The 13,417-nt window shown below is 34.7% G+C and overlaps 1 protein-coding gene across 1 annotated transcript in view; it reads left to right on the top strand.

The window, feature by feature from the left end:
- PSPC1 (paraspeckle component 1) overlaps positions 1-3,476 on the top strand; it is a 37,692-nt gene extending 34,216 nt beyond the window's left edge. Inside the window, exon 9 of the mRNA XM_054382860.1 lies at positions 3,291-3,476. Within this exon, the coding sequence (XP_054238835.1) occupies positions 3,291-3,476 (186 nt within the window). The remainder of the gene's footprint in view (positions 1-3,290) is intronic.
- Positions 3,477-13,417: the final 9,941 nt, after the last annotated feature.

Raw genomic sequence — 13,417 nt, 5'->3', positions numbered from 1 at the left:
TTTCACACTGAGAACATACTGTGTGTTTTGGATTTGTTAGAAGTAATTGATAAAACTTGTTCATGAAATGCAATTGCAGCAGAGAAGGGGAATCTTTATTTGATATTACTATGAAAATTCTGCTGTCAGAAGGGGATGAGTTCTTCGACCAGTAACTAACCTTTAAATTGAGGTTGAACTGTGCTGCAGCACTTGTGGGAAACATTGGGTGTGTCATGAAAAACTCCCCACAGAAGGGAAATTTCTTCTGTGAAATGAAGGAACAGTATACCAGGTCATCAGTAAATGTAGACGTTTGCTGCTTTTTCTTCTGTGAAACTAAATTCTGTGGTTTAGGTTTTTTGATGTTGGGGTTTTTCATGAATAGTTAAATGTTGGATGCTATCTAGTGTGAAGATATCTTTGTGTAAAACTTTTTTTTAAGCAACTTTAGTGGTTATTTAATTTCCTTTCTAACACTGTTTAAAGCATGAGATTATGACAGTAACGATGCTTAGAAAATAAGTATGCCAATAACTGTTAGGGATAACTCGTATTAATGGAGGAAAAATAATATTGCTCAGCTGTCAGACGTGGAAGGAAATGTCTTGTATACATCTGGAATCTTTTTATCAAGAGCAGATGGGCTGTTGGGATGCAGTTAAAGCAGTATCCATTTTTGCTCTGTTCTCATAGCCTGTCACTTCCTAGCTGTAATGTCTTATGTAGAGAAACAACAATATAATTTTTCATCTGATTATTACATATTTTTTAGAACTGGGTAAATAGATAATTGGGATGTTCTAGTGGTGGTACTGATATAAAGGAGTATGTACTATAAACAGTGATTCCATTGTAGTCTTACTGGAACACAGAAACATTTTGTAGCAGTGTAATTTTTTTTTTGCTGTGCCTTCTCAACAGTACCTGTCTGCATTGGAGCAATCTGTATAACGAATTTTGGACAAAATCCTTTGTTCCTTCAAGAAAAATGAGATTTTGAGTGTAAATTACATACTGAGACTGATTTTTCACCAGTTAAAGGAAAGGGTCTCACTTCACATCATAGAAGCCAGCTCATTTTATCAGTTGTATCATTTGTCACAAAGCAGGGGTGTGTTGTGGTTTTGACTCAGTCAGTGGCTGAGTTCTCACACAGCTGGTTCAGCTGGCTGTCCTGGCTATGTTCCCTCCCTGCTTCTTGTGAAGAAGCCCTATCCCAGCCAATCCCTGAACAGAGGGGGATGCTTTTTGCAAAATACTGTTTTCAGAGAAGCGTTTTCTGGATACCACAGTGTCCTGGTCACCTCTGGATCATTGTCCTGTGATAATATCAACACTGAAAATGAAGTGTAAGGAAAAGAACATGGTATTGTAAATTGTGGTTTCTGTATCTCAAAGTGTTGTTTTTCTACAAAAAGTCATTCCAGGTATGGAATTGTAGGGAATATGCTGACACTCAAAGATGCATGTTTTTAAAAATACATTTTTTTAACTTAAAATTTATTCTGCATGTTTGTTTGTTTTTTTCCTTTTTTTCCTTTATTTTTTTTTAAATTTTGGTTTTGTTTTGACTTGAAGGGTTTTATTTTGAGACAGAAAGGCATAGAATTAATGTATTTTTCTTGTTACTGGAAAAACACTGAAAAGATCCTTTTAGGTTTGTCTACTGAAATGCTGTAAGAGTTCATTTCCATGAAGGAAATGAGAATGTGGTCAATGAGACCAGAAATACAGTTTTAATTTTTTTAATTGGATGTTTTTCTGAAGTCTTCTGGGGGCAGTTGGAGCAATCTTTTTGTTCACATCAGTCTTTTGAAACATAGCTTATCTTTGAACATAACATTTTAAAAATAGCTTTTCCCCCATACTTAAGCTTACGTAGCTAATTACTGCTAATTTCTCGTTAGCTGGAGATAGGTGTTTGTTGGAAAGAAGACTTGACCTTTTATCCAAAATAGTAGAAATTATCAGAAGTATGTGGTTATTTGTTGAAATTCATATCCATTATGAGAAAGTTGGCATGAGTTAAAGCTAATTTTTTAAACAATGCCACAAATTTTAATGTTATTTTGGGGCAGTAGTAGATCTTAATGCACCTGCTGAAATCACTTTTTTCTTACTCAATATCAAATTTTAAACATATGTTAAATAGATATAATGCTGCCTTTATGTAATATTTATGTGAATTAGCAGACTTCAGAACTGTTGAGCTCCTCTACTGTTACTGGAGTTACACTTTTAGAATTACTCTTCTCTGATCTGGACATATAATGCCAGCGTTGAATGTTCTTGCTCAACTCCAAATACTTGGACTGTTAGTGTAGATCTCAGTGCAGAATGAATGTCTTCTGAAAGTGTAGCTGTCCTCAGCATGTGAATGATGAGTTATTTCATTACCTGATTGTACCACATATCTATGCTTTTAATGATTTATGTTATGTTGAGTTCATGTTTTGTTTTCATCATGCAGGGATCTGTTTTTAAACACTTTGTTAAATACTTAACTGTAAGTGCTCAGGTGCATGTTTTCTGTTTTAGGTCTTAATTGCTGTAGTCATATAAATAAGTTTATAGTCACATGTGTTTATTAATATTAGGCACAGAACTAAGGAAATGTGGAACATTAACTGGATTTTCATCTTGTATTGATATATCAGATTGAAGCTTGGGATATAGATCAAGTTTTTGAAACTAGTATAGTCCAGTTTGCATTTTGTCACTAGTTGTGTCATTATTTGGGCTGGGTTTTAAAAGCCAAACTAAATATTCTTGAAGTGTCAATGCAAAAGGCTGACTCCAGGCAGTACGGACTGAAACATCCATAGATAGGTGGGTATGTAAGTCTTCAGGTTATACTGATGTTAAAAGAATAAACCTGTAGGCTCTAGAAATGAGAGCTGACTTTTTTTTCCCCCCTACTTTTATGATTTTGTGTCTAAGGGAGAAGCACTGTAATTGGTGTGTAAGGGAGAAAAGTGCTCCAGTATAAAATTATTGTTTAATGTCTGATCTGTGACAGAGAATATGGATTGCTTCTCATGTGATTGGAAGGGTGAAGTTGCATTCAGCACCAGAGTTGGTCTTAATACTTAAGTTTTTAATTTTTAATTTACCTGACAAAGTTGGAGCATAACATTAGCACTCTTTAATTTCCAGCTCTTTTTCAATAATAACTAATTGAATTGCTCCTTTCTTTCCTCTATGTGTGATCCTGATTCTGCTGGACTGTCTGCTGAACTTCATGACAACATCACTTGTCGTTTTTGTTGTAACTCACATTTGGCATGTTCCAAATGGACTTTTATTAGCATAATGAGAGATTCCCTCAAGGAGGCCCATCACAGATGGGTTCACCTCTGGTTAGTAGAACGGGCTCTGAAACTCCTCAGCCGCCAATGAGTGGTGTAGGTGCCGTGAGTGGTGGACCTGGTGGCTTTGGTAGAGGAAACCCAGGGGGCAACTTTGAAGGACCTAACAAGCGTCGTAGATACTAAAACTTACTTCATTCCTTACTGCTTAGAAATTCCAGTAAAACTATACAGTGATATGCCTTTATAATTTTAGCTGTTATCTGGAAACGGTTTTATTGTTATTGTAGTCTTTAAAACAGTTTATTTTGTAAAACCTTTTTTGTATTCAGTCATAGGCTTTGTAGTATAGAGCAGAAATGATGCAGATCATGATGTAAGGCAATGTGTTTGTGACTCTAGCAAAATACAATGTGTGACTATGCTGTAAAACGTGCAGTTATCTGATTGCAATAAAATATAAAAACTACTTGAAAGGTTTTTGGGAATGTTATTACTAATACTGGGTGAGAATAATTTTATGCCTAAGTGTAAGTGACATAATTTTAATTCTCATATAGTTCCTACTGTGTGTCAAAGTTCCATTCTTAATAGTGAATCTGTTTAGCTTTAAACTGCATGTTGCAGTACATACTATGAACAATTTATAACACAGTTGCTTTTGTTGGCTGGGTCTCCTGAAGAGCATCGAATTTATAACAAGTGTTCTCAAGGATACTGTGTCCTTGCATCTCAGTCTCCCTTTGCAAATGTAGTCTATTACTATAGGCTTATCACCTGAGTTATATGCATTACTCAAATTATTGGAAAACTTAAGTTGGGAGAAAATCCCCCCAATTTTGGAAAAGGAGTATTTATGTGTACTTTATTCATGACAGTATGAATGAATTGACCTAAACCATACTTCTACGGAAGCAAAATTACTGTAGTGTCTGTGATCATTAAAGCATCTTGCAAGGAAGGAGACATTTGTGCAAGCAGGTTTAAAACCTTCCGCTGTGTAATGCATTATTATAGGTATGTGTTTCCCTGGTGTTTGGTTTTAATACAAACAAGTCTGTTACCAATAATTAATTAGGAGGAAAATACATGTTTTTCCAGTCAAAGTAACTGTTCACTTAGAGCAATATGCATTTAGAAGGATTACACATGAGTATTCTTGGAAAATGTTTTACAGAATGATGAGTATGAAAAATAACTGTTTCCAATACAACTCAGGCTAGATTTGCTGTTTGTGTTAAGATAAAACTAATAATGCTCTTAGGAAGTTTATTAGGAAGATTCCAATTTTTTCAGCCATGGAAGATGATGGAAAAGACTTATTGGTTCTATTCCTGTAATGGTAACGAAGTAGGGATAATTGTGGTGCTAATGCTTTTTTTTCCCTGTGCAAAGTAAAATGTTCTCTTTTAATCAGTTCACTCATGTTTTCGGAAATAGAAATTACTAAAATTTCTCTGCATAAATGGTGATACTAGATTGATCAGCAGAGAGAACATGCATGTATTACTACTTAGTGTAGCAGTGATGGTCTTAGTGAATTGAATTGTGAGCAACTGGGCAACAGAAAGATGCTGGCATTTTGGAAGTACACTTAAATTGCCAGTGTTTGCATGGTTTAAAATAGAGATTGTTTTCATACATTTCAGGAGTTATCACATGTGGGTCCTCACTTGTGGCATCTGAAACTACTAAGCCTTTTCTTCTAGACCATCTTTCATGTTGCCCTTTTTTGCTTATGTTGAGGCATGATATACTTTATAGTTTTTAATTCAGTCACGGTTAGGTTCGAAGTCTTTTCCCTACTTGATCATCACGTTTCAGCACTTGTTCTTCAAAAAAAAAAAAAAAAAAACCCAAACCCCGGCACCTGGTTTTACTTATCAAAATGTTCCTAAAACTCAGCATTTTGGAAAACTGCTGTTTTTTCATTAGGTGTAAACTAATGTTTGCTATAGCAGTAACTTAAGCTCTCTGCCTTGGTGTATTGCATTCAGCTGAAAACACAGTTTACATTACTGACTAGTAAGATATCTAAACATTTGATTGCTTTTTTATCTTTTTTTTTTCCCTTGTAAAAGGTGTTTGCTTTTTTATGGGAATTGAGAAAATACTGGTAGTTCTAAACTGTAAAGCTGTTAAGGGGAATGTTTTAAATAAAACTTAAACTAGATTTAAGAGGTCTGTTCCGTGTTTCAAAGAGGCTGTGTCATTCAGGCCATTTGGCTAATTCTTGTATATTTACATATATACAGCCTTATGCTTGTAGTATCTTTCACAACTACGTTAAACGTACCAAGTCTGCAGAAAGTGGTTCATTATTTCCTTGCCAGCCTCATGGTATTTTAAGTGCATGTTTGCTGCACTATGTTTTTATTAGCAAGCCAGAGGTATGTATGTGTTTGAAAGTTACTGTAGATTGTAATTAATATTGTTCATTTTGAGTTACCCTTCGTATAAAACTCTGAGTTGGATGGCTCTGCTGTGTGGTAGCAATGGATTTGTCCACTACAGAAAATTTATAGCAGAAAATAATCTGATGTATTTTTCAATATCCATGAACCAAGCATTTTAAGCTTTTTTGGACACACTTTAAATATTTCATGACAAATGCTTTTTAAGTAGCTGATGACAGGTGGCCAGATTCTGCTCTTAAGAAAAGCTTACTAAAGGCTGTCTGGCTATGTTGGCTATATATCGTTCAGCTGTAAAGGCTGATTTTATTTTCACTGTATGTCGTAGTAACTGGCTCTAGCTATATGATAAACATGTAGTTTTGTTACAAAATAAATGGTCTGAAATTATTTCTGAAAAGTGGTATATTGATATGGCCAAGCAGTATGCTTACTTGAAGGTACTGCCTATGTGCTGCACATGATTAACTTTTCTTTGTTCCTCATCTGGCTGATCATTTCTTTTTTTCTTAGGCATCTGCTCTATTTTTAACTGCCTTTGGTCTGACTGCAAAGCACAGTGGAGTTTTGTCTCTTTCTGCTATATGCTGTGATAAGATATGAAAGCTTAGAAAGCATATGAAGCTGCAAGTGCAATGCACTTAGTTTTGGTTATAATTACTGGTTTTTTACATTATTCCTGAAATGTCAGTCTAAACTGCTTGATTTTCATGTGAGATAACAGTTTTAATACCTAAAGTAAACAAACAAAAACCCCAAACCAAAACAAAACCCACAAACCAACACACCACCATCAGAATCCAGCTTATTTAACTGTGTTTATAACCTCAGTCATTTTGAAGGGGTGCTGTTGGGCACTTAAAAATTCATTTTGGTTGTGAGTCAATCAGTAGTGCTGTCCACTGTGCTCATTGGATAAAGCACTGTGATAACTTGGGAACTCGGTGTATCTATTTCCTAAGAAAAAATAAAATTTCTTTGGATTGCTTAGAAAGAAAATTCCAGACTTTTAAGATGCTTGCTTTATTGTCTGCATCTCTCTTACCCAATTGGACATAAAGGTAAAATAAACTAGAGACTCGTATTAAAACAAATGGTAAAAATAGATTACAAGATGCTATGAACTAACACGTTTATTTTAACCATAATCCAATAGGAATCTGTAGTATGCATTCTTTGAGGAGCATTCTTATCTGAAGTATATTGTTATATTTAAAATCATTATACTAAACTGACTTTTTCCTTTTTGAAACTTTGTTTCAGATTTTTGTAACTTGTAAAATAGAATAATCTCTAGTGACAAATTCTTTTGAAAGATACTGGTTGTTAAATGGTCACAATCTCCCTTGAGATAATGATGTTCAAAAATGCTGAAAAAGCCAACCTAAAAGAAAATTGAAGTGGAGAATAAACCCCCTTGGGTGTTTTGAAGGGAGGATATGCTTTAAGGTGAGAAGCTCAGCGTGTGAGTGGTGTGCTCTGACATTGAAGGTGATTTTAATTAAGCATGTTGTGGAAACTAACTTTTGGGCATATTTCTTAATATGTGAGTTTTTATGTAACAACTTGGATTGTAATTCTTCACTTCTTGGTGAACACTCATCAGAATAACTTAAAATGGCAGGGAAGCCACCAATAGGGTCAGTTTACATCAAATTGAAAATGTGAATGGATTCTTAATCCCATTCCTAAGACTTGAAGTGATGCATATCTGTAGGTGGTTTATGTAAGAGTGTGTCCAGCATCTCCAGTTACTTTGTGCTTGGGGCCAAGACTGGGTGACTTAAGAGAGCAAATACTTCAAGTTCTTTGTCTTCTCAGGAGCCCTGACTTTATTGATTTGGGCACGGTGCTGTCATTAAAATGCAAACCATACTGGGATCTGGTGGTTTCCTTGGGCTGTTGGCTCATTTCTAGCCTGAGAGAGTATCAGTCCAAACATCCACAATGCTTGGATAGTGATGAGGGGGAGGGATTGTCACCTATGGAAAATACAGAAGTTGGACATTATTCATTTACTGCAGGTCACTTGCCACTAGTTTAGTGGCAAAAGGACTGTATTATTCCCAAAACATTTGCTTTCTTAAGTATCCATTCAGTGAAATCTGAGATCTTAATGACAATAGAAGGGTAGCTGAAAACATGCAATACTTAAATGTCAGGTATAACTTCCCCATTGGCTTGGCTTTTTGTTGTGTTTTGGGATATACTGTAGAATAGTCTTAGTAGGTGGTTTTGCCAATTTGGTGTTTTGCTGTTATGATGAAATCTGTTTCATTAATAGCTTTGAGTTTTTCCCCATAAAATATTTTTAAAATCATAGCTGTACATGTTTCAGGTTTGTTCTGTCATACACGAAATACTGAAGTTGATCAAATTTATGTCTAAAATACAACTTGTAGAATAAACTGAACATGAAATTGTCATGAAAACTACTTCTGATGGCTTTAAATGCATGGAAACATGTTGTCTTATGTATTCTTTTTGGGATAGATTTAATAGGTCTTTTCCATCTTGAACTTCCTCAAGCTACTAGGAAAATTAATGTAATTGAAATTTGGAAGCATTCATATTAAGGATCTTGACCTGACTTATGAAAGCTGTGAGAGATGGGTGTCTTCAGAAAAGCAGTTTAGAACAGCAACCATTTTTTCATAATTGAAGGAACTGTCGAGAAGTTTTAAGTTCAGAGATAAGCATGACATATTTACAGGTTAAACAGTTTAAAACCACCCTTGCTTTCATATAATGATTATTTTACACCCAAATCATATGAAAATAAAAGGTCATTGTAAAGGTCCAGTAAAAACTTCCTGGTTTGTGTGTAGTCCCTTGGATAGAGGACGAAACTGCTCATGAAGTCTGAGATTCAAAAGGAACTTAATTGTTACTGCATGTGTGTTAAGGTTTTTCCATTTGTTCTGGTAAATGGTTTGTCTAGAGCTTTGATTGTTCCCGGTGTTACTGGTGTGCTTATATATCTTAACTTCTGTAGAGTAAAGCATAGCTGTATATTTGAACTTACATGCAAACTGTATGTGGGATGTTAAGTGCTTGACTTGAAAGAAGTGCAGTGAGAATAAAGATTTTGTTCTTGCCTTTAATTTCTGCATAGAGCCTTGAACCAGGAGTGTGAAGCGTCCTGTATGTAAGCTGAAAAAATACAGGGGAGGGGGAATAAAGTAATGTAAGAATGGGAGGAATGTGGGGGGTTTTGTTGGATTTTTTGTTGTTGTTTTTTTTTTTTTTTAATCTACACAGATTCACAAATAGTTTAAAACTTGTCATATGCAAAAACCATGAATGCTCCTAATGGGAAAGATGGAAATACCAGTTACATTGTCTTGGTTTTTTTTAAACTTTTAGATTAGTGTTGTGCAGATTGCCAAGTAATATCAGAGAAACTAATGAAAATGTCCTAAAACTTCTATACTGTTCCCATGATGTAGTCTGGGGTCACTGCAGTTAGGTATATTTTCTCTATGTTCTGATATTGTTCTGTAGGACTTTGGGTTTTGTGGCTAAATATAGCAACTGTGTACAGCACACAGCCCTCATGTTGTCGTAAGTATGAAACATGATTTAAGATTGTTAGTCTCTCCTCAAAACAGTGAGAATCCAGTATTACACTTATGTCTCATAGCCAGAGAAGCACTGAACAGAAGATTTTGTGAAAGATAAAATACTGAATATTTATTAGCAATTATGTAATAGAATTAAGGTATTTTGTTAGTATTTTTGCTTTAATTTCACTATAATAATTTTTATTGATGTGATCAATAAATATTTGAATTTTTCATTAATACTTGAAAGAAAAAGCAAACCCCACAACCCCAAACTTCCCGGTGCCTTTTTGCCCAAGCAAAACAGATTTTTGCTCTTTAAATAACGACATATACCTAAGCAAGGTGGAAGAGGAAACGTAACAAATGTGAAAAGATGTAAAAACCGCAAGGATTTATTATAATTCTTTTTGCAGCTGCTTGTGCTTGATGTTCTGGGTATTTTATTGTGTTTCTTAAAAAAAACCCCACAAAACAAGTTTGTTACTCTTCATTATTTCCCCATAAAATAATGTATTCTGCAGTACTTTTACTAAGGTTTAAATATTTTTAGTGTAAAATTGCAGGAAATAAACTCTGCATTAACCAGCTGTTGCAGTAGTATAGTATTTCCAGTACCATCTGTAAGTGGTCTATCCACCTGCTTACAAATGTTTGAAATATATGTATGCTAATGGCATTTTTTGAAATATCTATATGCATATTTAAAATAGTAATTCACTACATGCATTGCTGCAGATCAGCTCTTTGCCCTCCTTTGGTCCTGCTTCTTGCCTGCTTTGTGCCTCACCTTGCACCTCTATGCCCATGCAGTGAGCAGGGTAGAAGAAATACAAATTTACTGCTTGTGCTCATTTCTATGTGGAAAGAACAGCAAGGAATGCACTTTAGAACGAGACTGTGTAATTGTGCAGAGGTAGCTTGTGCTGTATCTACATGCCACATAGAGAAGGTAGTTTTGTAGATGTTCTCATTAAATGAGCTTGGATGACTTCTCAGCACTTCTGAGAAATATATATCTTAGAACAAGTAGGTAAGAAATACGTTGAGAGCTTTAGATATCTGAATAGCACAGTTATGCTTTATGTTCTTCATGAAAGTTGCTGCAAGAGGGAAAGTATATGAAGTAATGAAAAAAGTCAACTGAAATGTTGAGCCTAATTAAGTGTAAGCTTGATCCTGTCCACTTTCTGCAGTTGCCACGAAGGTTACATGCAAGCCAGTAAAATACAAAAAATAGCGTTCTTCATGATTTCTCCAGGAAAGGTGATATGCACAGTTGCTTTAGAGAAGCAAGACTATTTACATATACTTTTTTCTTGGAAGAAAATACATAAACTGCAAGTTGCAAAGATGGGAAATACTGTCTTTTAAAATGCCACCTGTTGTTCTTTGTTCTTTGCTACAATAGCACTACGTTGTTGCATATGTTGTGTTCCACTTTTTAGGGACAGAGCATGTGAAAGGTAAGATGCAGTTCCAGTTTTAATCAACTTCAAGTCTTTTCTGGAAGGCACAGAAGGAAGATTTTTAATAATGAAACAGTACTTCTTTGGGTTTATGCTCCTAGAACTTCCAGCATTGTAGTTGTTCCACATCTGATGTTTTCAGAACCATAGCTGTGCTGAACAATACAAATAAAGTTTCTGTCTTGATCTGCAAAGAATGCAATTACTACATTTCAAAAATGGAAAGTTTGGAGTTTGGAAAGAAAATGTATGAAATAATTGTGATATATGGCATTATGGATTTAAAAGAGAAAATTATGTCAAGTGGCAGTTGGGATGGATATGTTTTAGGTCCATTTTGGTATATGTGCCAGTTTATCATTGCTGTGCTATGCTTGGTGTAACCTTTGTGATATCATGTAATGCATGTTCAGCATCATTCTTGTATCACTATTGTGTATAGTTTCATATTTTATTCATTGCTGAATGCAAATGTCTCTAGAAGGAGGGGACTAAAGCATTTTTTTAATACTGTTTAACCTGGGGTAGTTTTTCTTTGCTAAGCTTGTTTTCTGTATTGTGCATGTTTTGTGCAAAATAGGCTTTTTCTATTGCATATGGGGAAAAGTGGAAAGTCAGGAAAAGATGTCTGTTTGGAAAGTAAACAGGAGTCCTATGTGTCTCTTACTGACGAGTGGCTCAGGAGAATAAAATCTTTGTATACTTTGTATACTTTCATGAATGATTACATTTAGAATTTTTCCTACTTAGAGCCCACTTCAGTATTGAAGACAAATGTTCTGAGTTTAGTTTCCATAGACAATCTGGGTTTAATCTCAAGCATGTGTACAAGACAGTAGATTAATCAGAAATTATATTTCCTCTGAATAGTGTAACTCCCTAAGTGCTATTAAACACTTCTTTAAAAAAAAAATTAGTTTGAGTTTCATAGTTTTGAGGTTTTTTTAAGTGAAACTTTAGAAATTGTATTGCATGAAAGTAAGCCAGTCTTCTGGATGCTGAGAGGAAGTACAAATATGTGCAGAAATCATGCTCTTCTGTTGAGCTGCACTAAGTTACTGGGCATGCATCTTTTTAAATTGGGACTGTTGTGCCAAGCTGTTTGTTATTAAGACTTAAAATGAAATACTGTTTGTCTTACTTTACTTAGTTATAAGTAGTATTTTTCTGTTAATATCTTAAAATTTAGATTAGGTGCATGTACGTTATTGCAGATCAGAAGTACAATAATTCAAGGGATAGTAGTTACCAAAGACTGATGATAACGTCTGCCTCCAAACCTAGTTGGGTAAAAGCTGATCTTGAGCATTATTCTTACTACCTTTGAAATTAATTCTTTCGTATGTTTTTCTTCTTCCAGTTATCACAAACCTGAATTTCCCAGGTGTCTTGATGTTTTGGGGAAGTAAATACTGATTTTTAAAGCTGTGCCCAGAATCTACATTGGCATTTCTGCTTTACTACTGTAGTAGTCACGGGTACTCCCAAATTTGAAAGTGTTCATCTAGGTATTTGGAAGGAGAGTAAGGGATTGATTATTCTATGTTCCTTAATTCTCAAGGCCTCCAATGGGAAAACTGGTAGTGTAGAATAATCTTTGTTACTGTTTAAAAAAAAAAAACAAACACCTAAAATATGTGCCAAAATTGTTTAATAATGTGTTATTTTCAAAACAGCCAAGGAAGCTGAAAGATGTATCATTAAGCAAGGTAGTGAAACTGTTTTACTTAGAGGTCTTACATATTTGAAGTATTTGAGCTCTAAATCCTTCTCTGCTTTGATATTGAGGACATCATGACTCAACTCTAACCTTCCATTATTATTAGGCTGAAAATTCTGCAAGGTTCTGCAATGCTTTAGAAGTGATGTGAGGAATGTCATGTGACATATACTGACTGTAGGATTGGGCCAAATCTTTGAAGATTGACATTGGTCTGCACTGGGTATCCTTACCTATTCCATTTAGGACTTTTTTCCTATTTCATACTCCAGGTTTTCTTATGTTGTAGGAGGCTTTAACACATGATGTGGAACCACACCACAAGCTGTAGAAAACTTTATTTGGGGGTTGTAATAATAAACTTGACAGAAATGAGTTAGAGGAAAGAATCAGATGTTAGATGCATAGTGAAAATAGTTTATATGATTTGGCAAGTTGCTACATAATTCTCCCTGTGTGTCTTGTTAGTATGTGAATATCATGTATGTATGCTTAACTTGTTACACTATTAAAAAGGATTTATGGCTCTTCCTGAGGAAATGAAGGAAGAACTGGGTTCTAGATTAAAGTTTCTCTTGCATGTGAGTCAACACACAATAATTAAAATAATACATAAGAACTTAATGGAAAGGAAAAAAAGGTACCTTTTCTTGATTCATAGATGTGTAGGAATAATAATACTGAAAAAAGTAGGTAAGTAGTCTTCATTGATTTACACATGGGGGAGATAGTAATGTAGAAAAGCATGAAGGTGTGGTTTGACATGATCTTCTGGATTTTCAATTTGAAGTCTGTTATTGAATTAAAATTCCCAAATATGACTCTTGATAACCTTCATCTAAAATTCTGTTGTTTAGAGTTCTACTCTAAATGAAGCTAGTTCAGTGTAAACATGCAAATACACGCTTTAATGGACAAATGAAGTCTAAAAGCCTGTGTTTCATTAAGATATGGAAAAGAG

Source organism: Indicator indicator, chromosome 1, assembly GCF_027791375.1.
Source record: "Indicator indicator isolate 239-I01 chromosome 1, UM_Iind_1.1, whole genome shotgun sequence".
Taxonomy (NCBI): domain Eukaryota; kingdom Metazoa; phylum Chordata; class Aves; order Piciformes; family Indicatoridae; genus Indicator; species Indicator indicator.
The sequence above is the reverse complement of the archived record's forward strand: the minus strand, read 5'-3'. Positions and strand labels throughout refer to the sequence as shown.